Raw genomic sequence first — 25,880 nt, forward strand, 5'->3', positions numbered from 1 at the left:
AATTCCATGACCTCCGCCGGGTTTGAACCCGCGTACCTTGAGTCATGAGGTGGGAACGTTACACCTAGACTACAGAGGCCGCTTAAGACAAAGTCATAAGAACACAGCCAAAATAGCCCACAACTATCCATGTTTCAAACTGAGTATCTCCCTAAGAAAACAACACTTCATATTTGCATTCAGAAGTGCCCAGCTTGAATCTCAGCCAAACGCTGACTGTACTGACTAAAGTCTTTTGTAGCTTCCTCAGTCACTCCAGACAAGCACCAAGATGACCCTTAAATGAGGCCATAGCCATTTCTTTCCACATCCTTTCAAATTTATTATTCACTGCCATCAAGTCATTTAACATAATATAATATATGCTATTATAGAATAAATAAATAAATAAATAAATAACAGTAGTAGTAATTTTGAGGGGGCACATGGTAGAGTAGTTTGTTTAGGCTGGAAGCTCGCAGGATCGAATCCCAATGAGGTGGAATTATTCAGTTTACCTAATCCTTCCAGATGCACTATGGCCCTGGGATTGACCCAGGCTCTAACAGAAATGAGTATCAGGAATATTCCCGGGGGTAAAGGGCGGCCAGCGCGTAAGACCTCACCGCCATCTGTGAGCCAATTGCCTAGAAAATATGAGAGCCTTGACCTCTCACAACCATATGGGCCTCCACGGCCTGTTACAGGAATAACTTTACTTTTACTTTACTTTAGTAGTAATTAGGATTTATCCTTCTCCAGGCTGTAACAAATGTACCACTATCATCAAGGTTTTAATAAGATTTCCTAAATTCATTAACATGTGAGTTCATCTACAAAGAAAAATTCAGTTATAAAGGAAAGAGGAAGCACAATGAGCTGTCCTAAGCAGCTACAGAGTTACAGATGCTTAACACTTCGTGAACCAGATGCCTAGGCCTAGGCGTTTGGGTTTTAAACGTGGCAGACCGGTCGCCTAGATTTAGGCTTTTAGGACACGTTATGTTGCAACACACTATTCCTCGCTTTGGTGGCCATGTGTCTGTAAAAGTACTGTGTAGCTGACCTTCGGAATGTTTGTTTTCCGAATCAGCAACGTGACCATTCTCTATTCCCCTCTCACTCTAAAGAAAAGTCCCTTTGTTCAAGTCGAAGCTTCTACGTGTGAGGCAAGATATTCTCAGTGTCAACATGGCTCAGAGACGAAAGCAGTTGAAGGCCGTGCGAGCTCTCGGAGAAGAAGAAATCTGTGATTCGATCTCCGATGAGTTATCTGACTTGCCAAGTGCTTCGTCTTTTGATAGTGAGGGCAGTGTCAGTGGCAGTGACAGGGGCCCCCAGAATATTGTCACAAGAAGAGAAAGTGAAAGTGACAGTGAGAGCTCTGATGAAAGTGCGAGTGCTAGCATTGCGGGGACAGCCACATGGGGTAAAGTGGACAAAACACCCACTTTGGGAAAGTTTACTGGTGATCCAGGGGTGAGACAAATGCCATCAGACCCTACGCAAGTGTCTGAAGTAGCTGAACTGTTTTTTGGAGATAGTTTCTTTGACATGTTGTGTCAGGAGACCAACAGATACTATCTCCAACACTGTGAGGCGTACGACAGTACCTATAAGGTNCAGGGTGATTTAAATATTTAAATCACCGGTCCGCGAAGGGGCTCTATTATGTGAAATTACTTTATAATGAGATCCTGTCAAAAAAGCCAAGCCAATAACAAATTTGTAAGGTCCAAGATTAACTTGCACTACACTGTAATTCAGTTGGCCATTTTATAGCTCAAATATAACACAAGTATAAATATCAGTCTGAAGAGGGCAACATATACTGGGAAGAGTTTCCAGCTAAAACAAAAGAAATATTTAATACAAATTATCTGACAGTTACACAATGCATGTATCCAAAGTCAGCACATAAAATGCTGCCTGTAAATGATGGCATATAACTACAATGGACATCTCATTATTAAAGCAACAGATACTGAGACTGTAGTTATAATAGAACAACCACTGAAAGAAATGTGTATGTGTTCATTTAATGACTATATGGTGAATATGAATCAGTTAGGAGGGAAGTATTGTACAATATTCTGATATGGGTATGGGGTATCCATGAAACTAGTTAGGCTGATTAAAATGTGTTTAAATGAAACATATAGTAAAGCCCGTGTAGGTAAACATTTGTCTGATAAATTTCCTATCCAGAATGGTCTAAAACAAGGAGATGCTTTATTGCCACTCCTGTTCATCTTTGCTTTAGAATTTGCCATTAGGAAGGTCCAGGGAAACCAAGTGGGACTGAAATTAAAAGGGGACACATCAGCTGTTGGTCTATGCTAATGATGTGAATCTACTGGGTGATAATATAGATACCATAAAGAAAAACACAAAAACTTTAATTGACGCAAGTAAGGGGTTGGTTTAGAAGTAAACACAGAGAAAACAAAGGCTGCTTTCAGACAAGACACATGGTGGCTTGCGACTAGTGTCTGGGGCACAGCCACTCAACGCCACAACAAGCACACTTAGTGGCTCTGACGTCAGAACCCCACGTCGATGTTGCCCTCAGTCATTCAGATGGATGTATCAAAATGTTTGTCCACCATTTCATCAATGACGCTAGACTCTGTATGTCCCATCTGAATGCTAGCATACAACTCAATGCACTTCGAGCGGCCAGACCAGAAGTCAGTGTCTCGGCCACTGAAGGGGAAAGACACAGCTGGGACACAGTGTCTTGGATGTGGGACACTGAGACGCTTGTGTGAATGCTAGTATTCATGCTAATGTATTTTCAGTCGCTGGACACTGTGTGTCTTGTCTGAAAGCGGCCCAAGTATATGTTGCTGTCTCGTCACCAAAATGCAGTTCAAAATCTTGACATAAAGGTAGGATACAGATGTTTTGAAAATGTAGCACAGTTCAGATACTTTGGAACAACAATAACAGATCAAAACACGATTCAGCAGAAAATTAAGCGGAGATTGAACCTGGGTAATGCTTGCTACCATTTAGTCCAGGACCTTTGATGTTCTCATCTACTGTCCAAAAACATAAAAATTAGAATATACAAAACTATAATTTTGCCTGTGGTTCCATATGGGTGTGAAATTTGGTCTCTGACATTAAGGGAGAAACACAGACTGAGGGTGTTTGAGAACAGGGTGCTGAGGAGAATATTTGGACAGAAGAGGGATGAAGTGACAGGAGGTTGGAGAAAACTGCATAATGAGGAGCTTCCTAACTTGTACTCTTCTCCAAGTAAAAGTAGAACGATCAAGTCAAGGAGGATGAGGTGAGCAGGGCATGTAGCATAAATAGGGGAGAAGAGGAATGCATATAGGATATTTGTGGGAAAGGCAGAAGGAAAGAGACCACTGGGAAGACCAAGGAGTAGGTTGGTGGACAATATTAAAATGGATCCTAGAGAGATAGGATGGGATGGTGTGGATTGGATTGATCTGGTTCAGGATAGGGACCAGTGGAGGGCTCTTGTGAACATGGTAATGAACCTTTGGTTTCCATAAAATGCTGGGAAATTCTTGAGTAGCTACAGATTTGGCTTCTCCTCAAGAAGAGCTCAGTTCCATAAGTAAGTAAGTAAGTATATGATGAATATAAATTTAAGTCACATGTGTTTCTGCTACTTACGTTTATTGCAGTAGCCACTGATATTCAGCATGTAACCGTACTCAACAGGGCAAATACAGTTGCCTCTCTCATCAATAATTAAGCCTCGATCCAGAGCACACACACAGTGACCTCTCTCATCCACCTTCAGGCCATTCTGCTCTGGGCAACGGATGCAGTCCTCATTCTCATTAAGGCCTGTCCCTGGTGGGCACACACACTCTCCAGCTTCATTGCGGATGAATCCCTTATCAATTCGGCATGTTGAAACTGTAAGAAAACCGATCTTTAAGCTGAAGTATTTCTGCAATTCTCATTTTAATGAATATCACAGGAAATATTAATATTTCTTGAAGCTGTGTTTGAAAGTTGTGTTGCTCAATAATGAAAATAAATACCATTCAGCAATTCTGTCTTCTGGGACATAACATCATGAGCCCAGTGAAAGTCAACTGACATTTCTGAGGAAAATACTGCCCCAAACTTCAAGGTCGAAAAATAAACCAAGCAAGAAACCAACATCAAGCAGGCATCAAGCAGAACTTTGCTTGCTGCCTGCTACACTTCAGATGAGTTCAGTGTGCAATTTATGCTTTAATGTTGTTGTTATATCTTTATATTAGACCAAATTTAATTTATGATTCACTCAAAATTGGTGGTCATTTTCAAACTTAGTGATAAAAAAAATGTATCCATTTCTGTACATATGACAGAGACATAATTCTTTCTTGTCATCCAGTGTTACCTGCAATCATTTCTCTACACTAAAGTCATTCTAGTATTGAAAGAGTATAGAAGGTTATGGTATAGTTCTCTTGAATTTAAAATTGTGATAATCTCAGTTTCACATCAGCACTGGGTCCTACCTAAGTTCACATCCATTAGGTTAGTGTGTAAGCAAGCCTTCACTTATATTATCCCATAGTGTCAATACAATGTCCCCATGCATTTGCTGATATTTGCTCCATTATCAGCATATAAGAGAAACTTACTCTTATCACAGTGAACTGCAGCATTTCCATGATAACCTGGCAGGCATTCACAGATCATGGTTCGCACTGGCACAGTGTCCAAAACCCTGCAGTTTGCATTTGTCCCACAAGGTTCAGTAGCATCACATGGATTCACACATTCCCCTCCAATACAAGCTGTCTGAGATGGGCAGTCATAGTCCTCCCTGCATCCCTTTTCTTCAGCTGTAATGAAAAGTTCTTGGTGCAGAAATAATTTTGAAATTCTCTGTTAATTATAAAGAAGCATATCACATGCCTCAATCATATATTCATAGCATGTTTTCATACAAAGTTCCTGTTTCTGTGACCTTTGACAGATGAATTCTTGGTTTATTTAACAATTCTGTAGGTGATGTCTGTAGCATTCACTGAAAGGCTAATGGTGAATGAATCAGAAAGTGCATGGTATGAAGTGTTCATGGTCTGCTTTATGGTGCTAAGAGAATGGTAGCCACAAGTTAAGTTCCAGACCTCAGACATCCTGAATATAAAACATGAATGTCAATCATCTTACTGTCATGCTCGGTCTATGACTCATGATTCTAACCAATTCTTTTCAGTTTGTATTTCAGCTGAACAACTTATCATACAACACTTGCATCTTTAATCATAAATGCAGGTACGAACATGTGAACATGTAAACATATTGTACCATATATGCTGAAAGTAAGAACTACAAAGCCAGCAAAACAGCTGTTGCTCTGAAACATCTGTTTCTAGGCAATGATTGTGAAATTAACAACAGAACACCGTTCGTTGCTAGGCAGCAGATTCTTAATAAGCAACAACTGAACAGCAACAGAGGAACTGTGTTTTCTGTGTGGTCCATGCTGAGATGTTATAACAGGGGTGGTTTGAAGCAATGAGTTCAGTGTTCACTTGAAAGTCAGGCTATGGGGAGAAGACTAAGCGGCTGGTGTGAAATGGCCGCCAGCCTGGGAGCTAGTCAGTTGAAGTACTGAGTCTATGATGAGAAGACTTTTTTTTATTGCTAGTGGGGTGGGACTATGTCCCTTGTACTGCGGCCACTTCTGGCCTATTGTACCAGCCCCAGATGATAGGTGAGGGTGATTGTGAAGCAATTGGTAGAATGAAGATTGGCAGGGGAAACTAAAGATTTCAGAGAAAACCTGCCTCAGTGCCACTCTGTCCACCATAAATCCCACTTGATCAGACCCGGGATCGAACCTGGACCGCCGCAGTGGGAAGCCAGGGACTAACCGCTTGATCTATGGGGCAGCCCACAAGAAGACTTAGCACAGAAGCTGAAGAAAATCCACTGTTAAAATCTGTTATCAGGAAACATCTAGTGAAGACAGAGAAGACTTATGTGTGCTGTAATTGGAAATTTTGAAAATGAATGTCAGGACATTGTGGACAGGCCAGCCCCCTCCAAATTGAAAGAAGAGACTGCACATAGTAAGAGCCTGAGATGCAGGAGCATCGGCCATCTTAGGTAGTCTTTCTCCCACCAATCAGAAAAGCCAGATGATGGTGATAAACCTGAACTGACTGGCACCCTATGAGAGAACCGCTCAGAAAGAGTGGCCTTAAGGATGGAGCAGCAGAAGCGATTGGGAAGTAATCGGTATGAGAAATGAGGAGGAAGGTGAGACTGATCACAGATGTCACAGCCCTTGGAAAGGAAGGAATGGTGACACACTGATAGGCTAGTCGAGATGAGCATCCTTAAGAAGGGAGCAATGTGGCATATTTGCTCAAAGCAAGAACCGTGGTGCCAAAGAAACAGCTGTTGCTGGTGAATGGCTCTGAAACAACATTCATTTCTAGGCAATGACCATGAAACAAACAATAGGACAACATCTGTTGCTAGGCAGCAGATTCTTAATAAGCAACAAATAAACAGCAACATGGGAATGGTGTTTTCTGTGTGGCCCATACTAAGATGTTATAACTGGAACAGTTTGGAACAGTGAATTCAGTACTCAGTTAAAATTGAGGCTGCTGAGAAGTGTAGGAGGTTAGTGTCAAATGGCCACCAGGCTGGGAGCTATTCAGTTGAGAGTCCAGCTGTGAAGAAATGATGAGGAGGTTGGTGTGAAATGGCTGCCAGACTGGGAGTTAGCTAGCTGAAGCAATGAGAGAACTGCAAGGAGTCTGTGACAACAAGACATAGTCAATGCAGTTAGCACAGAAGCTGAAGAATTTCCAGTGTTAAAATCTGTTATCAGGAAACATCTAGTGAAGGCAGAGAAGACTTATGTGTGCTGTAGTTACAGTAATATTTGGAGTGTGTAATTCAGTGAGACTGTTATAGTTGCTTGTAGCTATGATCAGTAAGTGGTCAATAAATCCAATATCCAATCCAAAACCCCATCAAGAGTCACTCACAATTGTGGCAATACTTTTTATACATTTCACAGAGAATGTAAATATTGTGACATGTTGCGCAATGGAGGACAACCCCTCCCTACCCAGCAGTGATGTGGCAGGTGAGTCAGCGCTCTGCCCCCCCCCCCTCCGCACTGTGACATGGCATGCAACGTCACTGTCAACACGATGTCAGGCAACAGCGGTACCCATTGCGTAACAGGCAAGCGCTGTGACTATATAAGTGAACCACACTGCTTACGAAGTGAGTTGAAATATAGCAGTCGCCTAACACAGTTGAATTGTAGCAGTCACCGAGTTCAGTTGTAACGAGTGAATCGTGATAGTGAGATGATATTTGTGTGTAGGGTTGTAAAGTGTGTAAACCCGTAACCGTGTTATAAATAATTGTAGCCGAGACTTGTAGGTTGTTAAATAAACCAGTTAACAATCCAAACGGCATCTTCAGTAACGAAACACGTTACATTTGGTGTCAGAAGTGGGATTTGAACTTACACACGTTACCAACAAGTTTCAGTGTCTAAATGTGTGACAATTTGGTGTTGACAAATAATTGAATTATTGTGCATCGAGTACTTTACTGCGACAAAATGGAGATGCAGCGAATAATCGACATGCTGGCAAGAATGGACGCCAACATGAGGGCAAACCAAGTGAAAGCAGATGCCGACTTGAAAGCCTGGTGACCAGAGATGGACGCCTGCGGAGAAGTTGGATGCAGAGACAAAAGCTACCCAAGCAAGAACGAGAGCCATCAAAGCAAGGACGGCTGCCATGTGAGAGAAGAGGTTGCAAGCCAATATGGATGCCTGGCAGAAAGAGATGAAGGCCTGCCGAGAAACAACGGAGGCGCATCTAGAAGAAGAATTAAAGACAACAGCCTACCAAGAGATGGAGGTACGTCTAGTAGAAGAAAAGCCGGCCCCAGTGGACATGAAACCTGTGGCGGCACAAGAAGAAGAGGTCCCCATAGTAATACCGGTGGGAGTGACGATGGACAACCCCTCCCTACCCAGTAGTGATGTGGCAGGTGAGTCAGCACTCTGTCCCCCCCCCTCCGCACTGTGACATGGCACGCAACGCCGCTGTCAACATGACACCAGGCAACAGCAGTACCCATTGCGTAACAGGCAAACGCTGCGACTATATAAGCGAACCACACTTCCTACGAAGTGAGTTGAAATGTGGCCGTCGCCAAGTACAGTTGTTGTCAGTTAAAAGTGTATCAGCGGCCGAAGACAGTTCTCCAGTCAGCAGTGAAATTATTTGTCATGTTATACACCCAACACGTGACAACTGGTGTCAGAAGTGGGATTGAACTTACACACGTGATCAACAAGATTCAAACTCAAGACACGTGACAATATGAACTAAATGACTGTTCATCACTCACATATAGAAATGTTTCTTACTAGGCCTGTATCTTATTAACAATTTCGAATAGAGGATAGAAATATTTATAAGTCCAAACAGACTCCATCCCCATAAAAAGATGGTTGGATGTAGGCAATAAAGTAAGAGTTCAGAATTGGAGGGTAGTGAATGGTTCAGGACAGTAAAAATGTGAATATTACTTAGAGACAACTTTAAATTACTTCTGAATGGGGATTCCACTGTGTTTAATTGGAGGAGGGGGGATAATTAGAAGAAGAAATATGTCTTGAACAAATATATGGTTTAGTTCGTGTTCTGATACATGGAGCTGAATTAACTGTATTCATGTGTGGGGGATGGTAGGCAGGTGGGTGGTTGGTGCCAATGTAATCATCAAACAACAAAATTTAAAGGACCCTAAGTTCTGACATCTTAATTATATGAGATTTATCCATACAAGCATCACACTTTTACAATGCCATATTGCATCTTTCTGGTATGTAGGATTTCTATGTTACAGAAATATTTCTATAGCAGATATTTTACCATATCTTACCACATCAGTAATTTCTGTTTCTACTCTGGATTGTCATTCAGTATATTAAACAGTTTTCTCTTCTTTCGGCAGCTTTACCTTAATATCATCAATGCAAGATAGAATATTAATTGGTACTGGTCATATTCAGGGGCATGCAGTAGTGTAGTTGGTTGAGGCACTATGCTACAAGCCAAAAGGTCCTGGGTTTGATTCCTGATGAGGTCATTGGATTTTTCAATTGGCCTAATCCTTCCAGCTGCTCTATAGCCATGGGGTCGACTTGGCCTCTAACAGAAATGAGTACTAGGAATCTTCCTGGGGGTAAAGAGCGGCCAGTGCCTAAGGCTTACAAACTCACTGCCACTTGTGAGCTGATTATCTAGAGAAAATGTGGGAGCCTTGACATATCACAACCTTATGGGTCTCCACGCCCTGTTACAGGGATAGCTTTAATTTTTTATTATTCATTTTCATGATGGGTTACATTTAAAAGTTTATGCTCCCATCAAGTTCCAGAACAATCCTACACAAATCTTTTAAAAGACTATCCTTCTAAGTACTTACTCTTGCATGTTAGTGGAGTGTCCTCAACATATCCTGGTGGGCAAGCACAGGTGGGACGATGATTATATACATGGCATTCAGCAGGTGTTATGCATGGATTTCTATCATCACAAGGGTTTATGCACTGACTGTTGATGCAAGCTTGTTTGGTAGGACATTCTGAATCAGATCGACAGCCCAGGAAAACACATGCCACTTTAGGATTGCCTGACAAGCCAGGTGGACATTCACAAACAGCACGGTGTTTGGCTCCATAGCAGATGGCAGCATGGCCACATGAACTTCCGTCTGGTGAACATACCGGCACACAGTTGCGGTTCACACATGAATGCTGACCTGAGCAGTCACTGTCACTTCGGCAGCCCACTGCAACAACCACATATTTTACACATAAATACTGCTGCCACATTTTGCTACATAAATAAAAAGTAATGTGCTTCAAGAATGCGTAGCAATTAATTCTATTTGCAATGAAAAAACTACAGTTCAAACTGAAAAGCAACTATCTCAATAATAAAAAGAGTTCTGTCATCTGGGATACAATGATATGTAGTCTGTTGAAATGCAACCAACATTTCAGTAGAATATGTCACCTCCATCTTCAGCACTGAAAAATAAGCCAAACAAAAAACTAAAATGAAGAAGGTAGCAAGAAGAGCTTGAGTGGCTTATTATTCATCCCTGAAACTGGAGGTGACAAGTTCCACTGAAACGTTGATTCAGTTTCAATGGATTACACTGCATTGAGTCCCAGATGATAGAGCTCTTCATACCAACTGCTGTGAAAACCTCAAAACCTACATGTCTCAGTAACAATATGCAGCTGAATCCAGATGTTAAAAGAACCATAAGAAAAAAGATTTTAAAGCCATATCATGGAAAGATAGTGGCACTTAATTTATACATTTTGCATTCAATTAATACTTGAATCATAATGGTTCTCATGCCTTTGAGTACTGCAAGTTCAGATATATCTGAATCAGGCAAACTTCACAAGTAAAACCATATCAAGAATATCAATGTTACTGATGACAAACACAAACACTGTACCTTTCCTTTTTTACCCTGTCTTGTCTCTTGTATTACAGGCATTTTTATGAGCCATCAACACAAAAATTGCTTCATTATTAAACTGACATTGAGGTCATTTTTCAGTCCAGTGTGACATACAAGTTTACAACACTTCAGTCTTTATTCACCTTACATGTTTCAATTCAAAAGAATCATCCTCAGAGGCACACCATTATGATCGGGAAACACTGTCACATAAGATGTTTTAACAATATGCACTTAAGCTATGAATAATGCTCACTATATAAATTTTGTTATTATCACGGTTGGTTTTGATGTTTGTCTTGGGCATTCACGATGGTGCTTCTCGAAGTGTAGATTTACGTATGATGCTGTTTCTTTTAAGCGTATTTGCTGGGTATTCTGATTGGGATTTTCCACTGCACGCGATATGATGTTTACTTTTCCATACAGTAGCCTTCCAATGTATTTAAAATTGTATTAAAATTTTTTTTGCATGTAAAAATTAGTTATTATGTTAAAATATTGTGAGCTGACATTGGGTCATGTTGTTTTCCTCCTGATGGTGGGAGATGTCGTTTATTTCTCTTGATTTTATGTTCTTATTATTAGTCGTGTAGTTTATGTGCATGCTGTGTCATTTGTAGTGTGACGGACCAGAATGAGACAAATCAAATTGACAATGAGGTGTTAACACTCAATTTTCTTATTTTGAATTGTTTCATTTTGGTCCGTTACACTATCAATCACCAATTATCAATAGAACCTCCGTCGAGTGTAACAATATATATTCTTGTCACCATTTTCTCACATTTGCCTTACATGTTTCGGCTCACAAAGAGCCATCATCAGAGGCAACCACAACAAAAACATGGAAACACTTGCACTGCTCAACAATCACAATATACAGTTTTTTGTGGAAGATGTTACACGTATCGGAGCGTAAAACACAACAACATCCAGTACCCCGAGTGCGGGTATCCCATTTGCATTTAAAATATCACCCACAAAGCGGGTCGTTAATGTTAAAATTAAAGTTAAAACCGTCCAAGTAAAATATTCAGGTTCCTCTTAGTGGATAGTCCCAATGGGGGAGGCGTCAGCACGAGGTTGTGTGGGCTTGTGGTCGGTTGTGTCCGCCGAGTACACAATACACTACGCGTCGGACACAACCGACCACAAGCCCACACAACCTCGTGCTGACGCCTCCCCCATTGGGACTATCCACTAAGAGGAACCTGAATATTTTACTTGGACGGTTTTAACTTTAATTTTAACATTAACGACCCGCTTTGTGGGTGATATTTTAAATGCAAATGGGATACCCGCACTCGAGGTACTGGATGTTGTTGTGTTTTACGCTCCGATACGTGTAACATCTTCCACAAAAAACTGTATATTGTGATTGTTGAGCAGTGCAAGTGTTTCCATGTTTTTGTTGTGGTTGCCTCTGATGATCGCTCTTTGTGAGCCGAAACATGTAAGGCAAATGTGAGAAAATGGTGACAAGAATATATATTGTTACACTCGACGGAGGTTCTATTGATAATTGGTGCTCAATTTTCTTTTTCTGTTTCAATTATTTAATGATGATCCCTGCATATCGAAACGCACTGTGGGAATAGAAAACAAAATTAAGACCTTAATATCAGTTTCATAATCAACTGTTTGCTGTGCTGACAAACCCAAAAAATACCTTTACTACAAATACTGTAGTTACAAAATGTGGCATTCTTTCTCAAAGTGTATTCCACCAAAGCTCTACAAAATAAAACAGATGGTCTCAGACTTGGTGAATCAGGCAGACTACTTGTTTGTACCTCATTCTAGCACTGAATCATTAACATTAAACTAATGGAAAGGGTATGGAATTCCAAACATTCCACTAACAAAATAATCACTAGAAATGAGATGCCTGTAGGACCTGAGGTTCTTACAGAAGTAATTAAGAAGAACTCTATCTTAAGGGATATAATGTAGTCCACTGCTTTCTACCTGATCATGCTGGTTTCTTGCTTGGCTTATGCCTTAAATCTGAAGATGGAGGTGACATGTTTCTATGAAACATCATTTGACTTTCAAAGGACAACATGGCATCAAATCCCAGAAGACAGAACTCTTCAAATGAGATACCTGCTTGCTCTACTATTTACATTATTTATCTCTGTGAATTCACAATTACTGTAACTATGCTAAAAATGTTTCATCTTCTGATAATATTATGATGCTCTGATTCACATATTGAAGCATAAAATAGTATCTGAAATATATCACTCAACATACCTCGTACACATTCTATCTCTGGATTTCCTTCGTATCCTTCCCTGCAAGTACAGACAGGCTTATGGTCTTTGATCCTGCAATCTGCATTGGGTGCACAATTGCATGGCGCTATACACACTCCTCGAACACAGGCTTTCTCTTCTGGACAGTCAATATCACTGACACATTCTCCTACTTTTGTGACGGGAGGCGTGGCCTTACAAGTGCCACTACCACTACTAACGTAACCACTGGGGCACACACAAATCATGGTGCGGACTGGTACTGATCCCACAACCAAGCATTCTGATGGACGTCTGCATGGCTCTAAAACACTGCATGGATCCTGACATTTTTCATTAAGGCAAGCAAGTCTGGTGGGACAATCAGGATCTTCTTTGCATTCAGGTCGAGGTTCAGGTCGGCATCCAACGTATGGGTTCCCAATGTATCCTGGTGGGCATCGGCAAACAGCAAAGTGATTCTGCACACGGCATTCTGCCCGAGGTGCACAAGCATTATCATAAACACAAGGATTGATACACTGGGCATTGATACAGGAACGATCATTGGGACAATCATTATTGCTGCGACAACCAACAATATAACAACGTACATATGCATTTCCTCGATAACCACTCAGACAACGGCACTCAGCTCTGTTGCCATATGCATAACATTCAGCATTTGCACCACAAGGATTGTTGACTAGACAGGGGTTCACACAGTTGGCATTCACACAGGCCTTTCCAGATTCACATTCGGAGTCACTTCGGCATCCAACTGTAAGAAAAGGAAATTTTGAGATAAAAAAAAACTGCTTCAAAATGAACATTACTTGTACATCAAATTAAATATGGTTTTATAGATATCACTTAGCAGACAATTTAAAATGAATATTAGAGAAAGGAAGGTGCACTTGTAGAAATTTGAGTAATTTCTTTGCCATACAGTTCTTTAAGAAGCGACTGTCTTACAGCAGATTGTACTTTCTTATGAAAGTGCTACTATTTTGAAAATAGTAATTAGAAATGTTGGTAGGATACTCAAAGGACATACACCTAGGTGTCTGACTAAATGCTGGGAATAGAATAAAAACCTGAGTTTTGATTTGAGTGGCACAGAATTTTTTAATGCAAGGGGCTAACTGAAAGCTTGTGACTACTTAGGTGGAACAAGTAACTGACAGGCAGAAGAAATTTTCAAACTGGTATGTTTACATTTGACCATAATTAACAGAATAAAAATTGTTTAACTTATTTAATAAGCTTTTCCAAATGTATTTATTACTTTACAATTCCATAATTGTCTGACCAAACATCTGGGTGTAAGTAACACAGTGGACTAATGTACAGTAAGAACAAAAACAAGGCAATGGATTCTAACTTTTAAAGTTAAATTTAAAAATTTTCAGGCATTGTTATACAATGTTTCATTTCCAAGTTTGCTAACTTTTAAATTTACATTGAGTCAAGCACTGGAATGTTTGTACCAAGGGTTCTTAAACAGAACCTCAACTACATATTATTTTACACTAAAAAATTATTCATTAATGCCTACAGTATACGTTTCTGCCATAAAATACTACATGATAGTAAAATTACCATAAATGTTTTCTTTCAAGTTAGATTAAAAGAATCTTATAAATAAGTCTGTAAGAACAAGTGCATCAGGTGTAATTATTAACTTCACTAGTTAATATACATATGGACGTCTTACCAGTGTGACAAGCAATGTTTGGATTGCCTTCAAAGCCAGCTTCACAAGAGCAGATGGGACGGTGATTCTGGACAAGGCAATTGGCATTTGAACCACAGTCACAAGGATTTCGACACACACGGTTAATACAGGCCTCAGTGCTGGGACAGTCATTGTCACTTGTACAGCCTGGAGGCATTGGCACTATCACTGCAAGCAGAAGCAATGCATTAATCATGATTAGGTTAATGATTTTTATCCATGAAAATCAAGATATCTTTGTTGTTGTAGATTTCTTTTTCATTATTCATATCTTAGAATGAATGCAGATTAATATTAATTATGATACAAGAATATAACAAGTATAAATACCTTATTTATTCTAGCAGAGATATGGATATATTTTCCAGAATTCTGATTACATTACAAAATTCAAATGTATTCACAGGTCAGAATCTGGGAAGTATTCTACTAGAGTTTGCACAATTGTCACTTCTTTCTGTATACATTCTTGGTGTAAAATTTCTCTGGGAGCTGACGAACTTTATCCCAAATCCCCAACCTGCATACAGACTTGGTCTAGCGCTACTCTCAGTGTTAGATTCTGAAGTACTAAGTGGTCATGAAGCTACATAATAAATTCTGATGTCTATGAAGACAGAAAAGGAAAGAAAGAAGTAGGTTATTTGTTCTGAAATATTTTGTTCTTCCCTGACTCTGACTGATTTATACAGTAATATGTGTCCATTTGTGAGATTGAAGCATTTAAGGAGACCTTACTGCTCCCACTGGCAGGATGGTGGCTGGTAAAGGGAACTGCAGCTTAACAGAGGATCCAAATGAAGTTTCAACTTCTGTCAGAGATAAGAAAAGTGAAAGAAAAGCACAAGGATAAATTAACAATGAATCTGGCTGGTCCCAAACATGAGACCTCTGTCACAAAAGTCCAATGACTTATCCCTAGACAAGGTCTCATGCTTTTAAATAAAAATAGTGTAATATGAAAGACAGCTAGAAAACAGCTAGCTAGACAGCTAGAAGCAGTCTGCTTTACCGTTTCTCACGGTGTTGTCGCTTGCAGNTCCCTTATCAGTCTAAATAGTGGTTCTACTGTAACTAAAGGAAGTAGAAACACTAATCAAATATACATGGATACTAAATTTACTATCACAATGACCCCTCTCTGTAACATTTAAAGGTGGGACTGACTTTCTAACAGGTACTACTATATGCTATATAACACAAACTGTTACACTACTAGGATATTCAATTCTCTATNTGTTTTAATCTACATTCTGCATCATGTACTATTTATGCTAATAAGGTTATCACAGTTTTAATTGTTATAAGCAGTGATTTTCTCAGCTCTCCAAACCCCTCCAAACAGACAAAAGTTACTCATCTACCAGTTCTGACCCTCAGGCTAAAAATAAATATAAGAATAATAGAAAACACTTTTTACATAAAAAAAACAGTTGCTGTTTATAAGTATATGATTAGCACCTTAGTATCATGGGAAATGAAAGTACAGCCTTCACCTCCACTGCTAACTTACACTTCTCACAACAGATTATTGCAGAATGTCAAGGATGCCATTGAAGGGACTGGTAGAAGTATGTAATGGAAAAGATAGATGAAAACTTATTTCACAGTCGTTCGTGTGTTTAACAAAACACAATTTTATAAACCTTCAATAAATAATGAAAACTAAAGAAATATTATAACATATTATCCATAAAACAATCAATTAACAGACAGACAAACAACAGTATACTGTATTTTATGTCTGCCTGGCTCCTTACCAGGTCTACATTCCCCATCAACGTTGGGCACCCATCCTTCTGGACAAGTACATGTCATTGTACGGACAGGAACTGTGTCTAGTACTCTACACTGTGCTGTTGGAGAACATGGTGACAGTTCTTCACAGGGATTCACACATTCATCCTTAATACAAGCCAAGCGGCTTGGACAATCCACATCAGTTCGGCATTCTGGCTCTTCAGGTGGTGGAGCCACACGTTCACAGTATGCCAGTGGGTTTCCAATAGGCAAATGTTCAGGACATCTGCATCCTGCTGCATGGTTCTGGGCATAGCAGATAGCATTTGAGGCACATGGTGGATTTGCAATACTGGCACATGGATTTATACAACGATGTTCCAAACAAGCCCGATCTGCAGGACAGTCTGTGTTCGCTCGGCATTCAACCCTCTCACAGTGATCAAAGGGATTTCCAGCATAGCCAGAAGGACATTTACATGCTGCACGATGAGCATCACCATAACATTCTGCATTGGCAGCACAAGGCACTCCCAAGATACACGGATTAAGGCATTCGCCATTATAGCACATTTTGTCATTGCTGCAGTCACTGTCTAACTGACATCCAACTATAATAAAACAAAGTCATATAATTAGTTTGAAGACAAATGAATTTCAAATAATTCTCGAATATAAGGAAAGTTTCATGTTTTATTCTATTTATTTGTTTTATTTAATTGAGAACTTGCCTATAATTAGCATTATTTAATTCACCATCAGAGGGCAATATGAGCTGGGCCTGCTTGTCATGGTTTAGTTAACAAAGATGGTGGTAAGCTTCTAAACATTAAAAAGAAAAAACAAAGTCTTCTTGAGTTTTGAAGTAAATATTCAAATGTGAAATAAAAATTTCCTTTGTTTCATACGTGTTATTTTTAAAAAAAGGGTTTCACATGAGGTTTATCTTTTGAGAATTGGACACACCAGCCAATTTTCTCAGCAAAGCCTCTGGATAATCTACCCCCTGTTAGTCAAGAGACTAATGTACAAGCCCAAAGTGTTATCATTTGTGTCAATTTTCACAGAAAAATTGTACAAGCTTTGTGACAGCAGGTGTAACATAACTTGTCAGCATTAACTTCTCCTCAGTAAGAAAACCCCTTGAAGTGGGTCAAGAGGTGAACAAAGATGCAGATTCATCATATATCAAAAGCTATAGAAAATGATATCATGGCATACAGCCATACTTGGACCAGAGACCAGTTGCTATGATTAAGTTCTCATGAGTTTCATCAGTTCTTCCCAGAAAATGAGGTGTCAGTACAAAGAAATTATGCCATGATGGTTTCCTTCCACATTCTTTCCAATTCATTACTGATTAATCACTGTACTATTTGAGGCCATACATTCTGAGCTACAGATAGTAATCAACAAACAATATATAAAATAAACAGGAAGAGTACTTCAGGAAAACTAACTAACTAAAATGTTAAGTTCTTCTTACAGTTGGTTGATCTGTCTTGAATGCCTTAAAATCATTGCTCATGAGGGAATAAACTCATGTACAGAGTTTTGAGAAAATCTTGTAGGATGTCTGATTTATGCTACAACATAACTTTGCTTTACGAAGCCTGAAAACTATGTGTCTGTCCATGTTCCAATCTACAATGTAAGGGTAAAGTTATTTTTATGCTTAATTAATTAAGCAAGACATCATGAAGATATATGTAGGAGTGGAGTTATGAACCCACCATATTTAACTTTGACACTATGTGAAGGCTTCATGCCTTGGCTGCTTTACAACTGGGGAAGCAAATTTGAGTATCTACCTATTGTATAGGTGGCTGGATGGGCAAGGAAGCCTGTTTGATTCTACTGGGAAGAGAAATATCTCTTGCCTTGCCGGGAATCAAACTCTGATTCCCCTGCTGTCCAGCACATAGTCTAGTCACTAAACTGAGTTATCCCAGTTTCCCATGTTCCAGTCTTTACTAACCAATAATATGAATTGCAGTGACCTAAGTGATTCTTGTTATTTACCAAGTGTATGAAATTCAAACAGTGAGTCATTGTTTCTGCTGTGTGACCTGTATGATGGATTTTGCAGTTATGTTTGGCCAGTCACAAAATGAATACATAAGCAAAAATTAGAAGAGTGAAAGCGCATTCATTTCATCATGGCTTTGAGAAACAAATATTCCAGTGTTGCCAGTCTAATTCCCCTACAGGTGAAACACAGTGTCTTACATTATTAAGTACATTCATTTGGTAGATACTTTGCAACTCCCAGAACCTACATCTTAAAATTAAATTTTTAGTTAAAAAACAAACGCTGTGATTTTAGTCCGCAAGCTAACTATACAGTCAGAATGACCGCCGCTTGTCAGCAAAGTTTAGTGCCAACTTTTGCGGATAGAGGGTGTCGCATGGTCAGTGCAACGAATCCCCATGGCCGTTAATTTCGGTTTTCTAGACTGGAGCCATTATTTCCTTGAAATAGCTCCTCAATTATCACCATGAGGCTTAATGCACCCCTTTAAAATAGTGAAACATGCAAAAATATTAATGAATCAGTATAAATTATGGCTATATTCTTAAAGTTTCAAAAGTGCTTTCTGTTGCACTGCAATATCTTAAACAATTATAAAATGTGGCCATTTTAACAAAAGAACAGAGGACCAAACTACAAGAAACTTTAATTCCAGACACCTTACAACATCAAAGATCTACAACTTCTTTATTAAGACTGTCACAACACAACTACAGGGTGATTCAGAAAGATGGACACAATTTAAATTGGCTATATTTCCTGAACTATATGTTGCATTTGAATTCTGCAAAGTACATTTGAAAGACGGTGTTGTAAAGTTTCTAATACTACTGCTAGAGCACTCCAGCACTGCATCAGTTGTAAGCGAGATGGCTACTATGCAACACAAGATCTTTTGCATTCGTGAGTTCAGTAAAAGTGAGTCTGCGACTGCGGTGCAGCGTGCACTTCGTTGTAAGTTTAACATCCAACCTCCAACAAGGAAGAGAATTTATTGTTGGAATAAACAATTTGATGAAACTGGCTCTCTGTGTAAGGGTAAAAGCCTGGGCCGATCGTGTGTATGGGAGGAGAACGTGGAGCACATTCAAGTGAGCTTTGAGTGTAGCCCAATGAAGTCAACCCGTAGTGCTAGTAGAGAACTTGGACTATCGCAAACAACTTTCTGGCATGTATTGAGGCGCTGGTTAGTGTACAAACCATACCACCTACAACTGGTACAGGCTCTTCGCGCAAACGGTAAGGTCAAGCATGTAGAATTTTGTGACCGTATGCTCAAAAACATGGAAGATGAACTGTTTCTGCCTTGTGTAATTTTTAGCGATGAAGCTACGTTTCACCTAAGTGGGAAAGTCAACAGGCACAATGTTCGCATATGGGGGCTACAAAATCCCCGTGTAACACGCGAACATGTGAGGGACAGCCTGAAAGTTAATGTGTTCTGTGCAATATCGTTAACAAAGGTTTATTGACCTTTTTTTTTGATGAAGACACTGTTACTGGAGTAATGTATCTTAGAATGCTGCAAAATTGGCTTGTTCCTCAAATGAATGAAGATTCAGGAGATTACATTTTCCAGCAGGACAGAGCTCCACCACATTGGCACCTGAATGTTTGACGTTTCCCAAATGAATCTCTACCTCAACGATGGATAGGTCGAAGGGGGAATGAAGACCTAGCACTTCAGTTCTGGCCACTNTTAATAAAATTAACTACAATAATATTAATTATATTAAAATACTTGACGTAAAAATACAATAAATTAGATTATATAAAACAAAAGTTATAGTACTAAACAAGAATAGAATTCTTTGATTGATGCTTTACATCATCAAATCAGTCATTGGTTTTTGTGATTTTGTTTTGTTCCCATGGACAAATTAGAGTATTCTATNTGTGAAAGATGCAGTTTATGTACTACCTCTTCCCACATATTTGAATGGCCTAAGAAACCGTATCACAGCTGTGGTGAACTCAGTGACGCAAGATATTTGTCATCGAGTGTGGGATGAATTCAGCTACCGTCTAGATGTTATCCATGCAGCCGGACGGGGGAACACTGAACGTCTATAAACTTCCATGTATGTATAATCAAACGTAATTTACAGAATTCAAATGCAACATATAATTTGGGAAATATAGCCAATTGAAATTGTGTCCATCTTTCTGAATCACTCTGTATATCAAGGTCAGTGCCCGGTTTTGGCTCTGCTACATGTTTTGGCTATTAATAGCCATCATCAGGCAAATACATGGCTAACATATATACACCACTGAACTGCAGCATTAATAAAACTGACTACAATAATATTAATTATATTAAAATACTTGACGTAAAAATACAATAAATTAGATTATATAAAACAAAAGTTATAGTACTAAACAAGAATAGAATTCTTTGATTGATGCTTTACATCATCAAATCAGTCATTGGTTTTTGTGATTTTGTTTTGTTCCCATGGACAAATTAGAGTATTCTATATTTTGTGTATAAAAACGGTTATTGGAGGCTCGTGATGTAGATGTAGTAATATTAATGTTAATTCATATTTAGTTGGTGCCTCATCTTACAAAGTATTGTCTGTTCTATAGAGAATGTGATGGTCTTAATAAGGAAGTTATATATTATAACACAACAGGATGCCTGAAATGAAAATTAAAGATTTAACTATCTCTGTTTGGTTATCATGAATATCCTTGAGAATGTGCTGTCTTTAAAGGAATAAAAAGTGTCATTCTAGGATTATGTAAAGTTTCACATTGCTCTTATGGCCAGACTACTGTCATTTTTATATTACCAACATATTTTGTACACATCTGTACATGTTTCTGTTAAAACTTGGATGTCTAAAAATAAGTACCTTTGAAGCATCCAGTTTGTGGATTGCCAGAATAACCTTGCTGACAGTAACAAACTGGGTAGTGGTTTGAAACCCTACACTCAGCATTTGGTCCACAGTTGCAGGGATTCACACACAATCCATTGACACAAGACTCTTGTAGGAAACATTCAGAGTTCGATGTGCAACCAACATTTGGTGCAGAAGCTACAGAAAACAAAACACAGCATTAACATTATAATCAGATCAGGAATAAGTTTCTCAATTCTAATAAGCCTCACCAATAAACAAGACTGGAAGACTGGAAAGTTTCAATTCTAACCTAATAAAACAAAATATATTTCCTGTTTAGGAGACAAAGATGATCTGAACTCATATTCTTTACTGAAGAACTGTGAAGGAGAAATAAAAACTTTCTTTTGCCATGGTAACAGTATGATATAATGGCTTATGGATATGCAAACAGTTTTGAGTACAGAACTCTTTGCTTTCATTCTAAAGGGTTGTGACAATGGTGTAGAACACATGGAATTACTGGGTCCAGTATTCTAGAAAACAGAAAACGTAATTTTTTAANGAAGACACCTACTCAATTAACGTGGGCTCTTACTAAGGGGTTCAACTGAGTAGGTTCCTTCCCCCCCCCTCACACTTGAGGACAGAAACAGATCCAATTTCTGTTTTCTATTTTCTAGAATACTGGAGAATGGAAAAAGTCCAAAAAACCCAGTAATTCTATGTCTCTGATTTCATGTTTGAAGTTCCATGTCAATAATCTTGACACAACCCTTAATGTGAGATAGTTCCACTCTAACTGAACAGATATCATAATATTTAAGATTGCTGGCCTTATTAAAATCTATTAAGGTAAAGTTGTTCATGTGCTTAACTTCTTTAGCACTATGCTATGAAGACACAGGGGGAGTGGATATATAGATAATGCAGTCTATTAGTAAGGTTTAATTTTGGTCCACCCCAGAAAATTGAAAATGTCAGTTCATATGAAACACAAAATTCGATTTCTTAATGTATATCATACTATATTTACACATTTAAATTTGATATGAGAGCTTTGCTTAAAAGCTAGGTTAAATTCTAAAAATATGCTGCTCAATGTTCTCTAGACCAAAGGAAATATTTCATAACAAAATTTGTAAAACACAAAGAAATAAAAATTTTATGTTACAATGTATTTCTTCAATATGATATAATATTTTTTTAAAATATGGTATGTAAGATGGACCTGGTTTCTTCTTCTGCCAATAATATGCAGCAAGCCTGATTTGTGTTTCACAGAGTGTACATAATTCTTAAGGCTTAGTGGATAAAAATAAGTAATAAGTTCAAGTTTTATTTGAAGTAATGTTTAACCTTTAAATGCCAGACTTTTTAAATGGTGGCAAGGCAAGCTAGACGGAGCCTAAATGTCGGACTGCTCTTGGGCATTTAAATGCTTTAAAACACTTTATTAAAAATTCTGCATCAAATACAATTTTTATGACAAAGGAATGGAATTAGCCTTGTTTTTATTAGAAAAGAACATAATGTCACATATTGTAACATAAGATTTGAAAATATTTAGGAGAAAAGTTACACTTTTTGTGATGTGTATGGTATAAAAAGTTCTCTGCTTTCTCACAAAGTGTTTCAGCATTATAAAATCATTCTTTCTAGTAACACTTGACATATATCCATTGTCTTTGGTGTTGTGAAACATCTGGAACCACTAAAAGCTTTATTTTGCTATTCTCTAAGATTCACATTTTTGCTACACTCTTCAGTTATTTGACTCAGATGCTGGGGGGAGGGCGATGTGAAGCTTGTATATACTCATATTGCTTAATATTGAATTTTACTATATTTAAAAATAATTATTTAGAATGGTGCATGTGCTTTTATTGAGGTGTTTAATTGCACAAATATGTGTACTTTGGCCACAACAACTGTACTTTTCAGTGTACTGACATGTGAACTTAGGACATTAAAAGTTAAGGTAAAGTTGATACTATAGTTAAAATACGTATGTATTTATAGAACACATATAAATAAGTGAATGAGTCTGACAGAAAGCTATTAATAGTGGGGGAAGAGCTCAATTTCTGGCTTTGAGCATAATTTTTCACTTAACATTAGAACATTAGGATCCTAATATAGTAATTAGAACTTACGTGGCCTGCATTCAATCCTTGGATTGCCTTCATAACCAGCAGGGCATCTGCATTTTGGAGTATGATCCTGGACATGACAGAATGCTCCACTAGCACAAGGGTTACCCACAATACATGGGTTCAAGCATATTTGATTCACACAGCTCCGATCCTTTGCACAATCAGTGTCAAAATAACATTCGGGTGGTGTGAAAGGTGGTATATGCACTGCAATGCAAAGCAAAAAGAATATTATAAACTTAAACACATAAATAATAAATAAATGTTCATTGAACTGCACATAAACATATCATTTATATATATATATAAGCAAATGGGGCACGTGGTAGTGTAGTTGGTTGAGGCACTATGCTACAAGCCAGAAGGTCAAGGGTTCAAGTCCCGATGAGGTCTTTAGATTTCTTCCAATTTACCTAATTCTTCCAGCCACACTATGGCCCTGGGGTCGACTCAGCCTCTAACAGAAATGAGTACCAGGAATATTCTTGGGGGTAAAGGGCAGCCTGTGTGTAGGGCTAACAACCTTGCCACCATCTATGTTCCGATTATCTAGAAAATGTGGGTATCTCAACACTTCACAACCCTATGGGCCTCCACGGCCTGTTACAGGGATACCTTTTCTTACTTTACTTTACTTATGTTACGAGCCTGACGCTCTGGCCGAAACTACGTTGGGAAAGCGTCGGGGATCTGGCAACACTGCCTTGGGAGACGCTTGGCAGCCCTGTATCCGCGGTCCACCCCCTACCGCCTGCAGAAAAAGGGGGGGGGGTTTCGAACTTGGGCCCAAAGGGCGGTAAGTAACGGAATACAGGCTTACCGAGCTGTTTGACCCCACTCAGGTAGGGGAGGCCCCCCTACCTTGCCAAAGTAACTTCCACCAAATAAAAAAGGATACGGTGGAACGGAAGAGTTTGGGCCCCTCCGGAGTGGACTGGGGTAGTGAGGACCTTCCACTAGGTCCACTGTATTTTATTTATATTATACCAGCAATAAACGCAATTGTATTATGTGTAAACTGAGACGGGCAGTAATGGCTTACCCGGCCCATTAGGATCCCCCACCCCCGTAGCAACCAATTCGTAACACTTATATATAAGCAAATGCATAGAACATTGCTTGCCTAGAAAGAAAGAAGCTGTACTCAGATGTGACATGGAGAGGACAATACATATTCTTTTAATTTCATGAAAAAAACTAAACTTCTGAAATATCAAAAGAGGAATTTAACTTATAATTAAGTATTTTATTCAATAATTCCTGTTTCCATATTTTTAGCCACAAATTTTGCTATTACTTTTATAGAGGAAGGTACCAAATTATATATCATTATATACTGTCACATAACAAGTCATACCTGTGTAAGCCTACATACACATACAGATACATATGATTTTGTGAAAACTTCAGTCTCTCAATCTTTTAAAAATTTTCCTACAACAATGTGATTTGGACATACTTCTGCTCAAAACAGTGAATTCCAAATAATGTTGTCTTGCATTAAAAACCATGTGAGCTATTCCAAAAAGTCCAATAAAATGACAAAAATATCACCAAGCCATTCTTATTGAAGATGTATAGAATGCCTGCACCCAAAAACAATCTACAACACCAAACAATAGTTAGTTAGTTATTGGAGAGGGTGGGTTTCCCCATGCACTTAGACCAGTATTGGTCCATTGTGCTTCCCTCTATGATATTCTACCAGTCTCTATATCCTACCGATATTGGTCTGTACCATCAGTCCCGACCGAGCCAGCAAGTTCGGCCTCCACTAGCTTGGCAGTATCTATAATGCTTCCCCCATCTATCAAAGGTGTTAGAGACTATTTGTTGGGTGGGAAACATCCTTGAATTTGGCTCAGTGATCTCCTTAGGAGATATGAGGTTCTTTTACATGCCGTAAAGCTACGACACGGGACCCACGGCTTAAAGTCCCTCCAGGAGGACTTGTTCCCTGAATTTTTCCGCCCTTAAAAATTCGACGACCTCCGCCGGGTTTGAACCCGCGTACCACGAGTCATGAGGTTGGACCGTTGCCTCTAGACTACGGAGGCCGCTACACCAAACAATATATGTGCATACAGTTTCAATGTGGGAACATTATTGTGTGACACCCTGTATTCTCATATTTTATTACAAAATGATGTATACAAGGAGGACACGACCCTTGACTGTCAGTACATTTTATTATAATCATGTCTTTCAAGCTACTTACTCTTTCTAGTTTTATATTTTTCAATATTGTGGTGTGCTGCCTGAAAGCCTGACTATAAGACGTCCATCACTAGTTAATGGCAAGCAGTTCCTAGGAAATCATTGCCCCGGAGATGAAAGTCTAACAGTGGGGTTTCCACCATTATTTGTAACGAATTGTTTGAGGCAGACACGCATTCCTGTGGCAACAAGAGATTCATGGCATAGCAGCAGGCGAAATTAACCCTTCAACAAGGTGTTCCCTATCCAGCCCAAGTGCAGGATGTAACAGTTCATATCCAACAAGAGACCAGGAGAGTTCATATCTGATGAGAGCTAAGGACAGTTGAGCTCTGAGCAGAGCAGAAGACACTTCCCTAAGATCAGCAGTGTGAGAGGGTACAAAACTGAAGAGAA

At 39.0% G+C, this 25,880-nt stretch overlaps 1 protein-coding gene across 2 annotated transcripts in view; it reads right to left on the reverse strand.

Moving 5' to 3' along the window:
* LOC111870586 overlaps positions 1–25,880 on the reverse strand; it is a 107,189-nt gene that overhangs the window by 12,662 nt on the left and 68,647 nt on the right. For both annotated transcript variants that reach the window (XM_033753905.1, XM_033753906.1), the window contains 8 exons: positions 23,268–23,474; positions 21,121–21,306; positions 16,248–16,838; positions 14,467–14,655; positions 12,769–13,530; positions 9,454–9,819; positions 4,605–4,808; positions 3,634–3,882 (listed from right to left, as the gene is read on the reverse strand). In XM_033753905.1, coding sequence (XP_033609796.1) covers positions 3,634–3,882; positions 4,605–4,808; positions 9,454–9,819; positions 12,769–13,530; positions 14,467–14,655; positions 16,248–16,838; positions 21,121–21,306; positions 23,268–23,474 — 2,754 coding nt within the window. The remainder of the gene's footprint in view (positions 1–3,633; positions 3,883–4,604; positions 4,809–9,453; positions 9,820–12,768; positions 13,531–14,466; positions 14,656–16,247; positions 16,839–21,120; positions 21,307–23,267; positions 23,475–25,880) is intronic.

The sequence above is a fragment of the Cryptotermes secundus genome, unplaced genomic scaffold, assembly GCF_002891405.2.
Source record: "Cryptotermes secundus unplaced genomic scaffold, Csec_1.0 scaffold248, whole genome shotgun sequence".
Lineage (NCBI taxonomy): Eukaryota > Metazoa > Arthropoda > Insecta > Blattodea > Kalotermitidae > Cryptotermes > Cryptotermes secundus.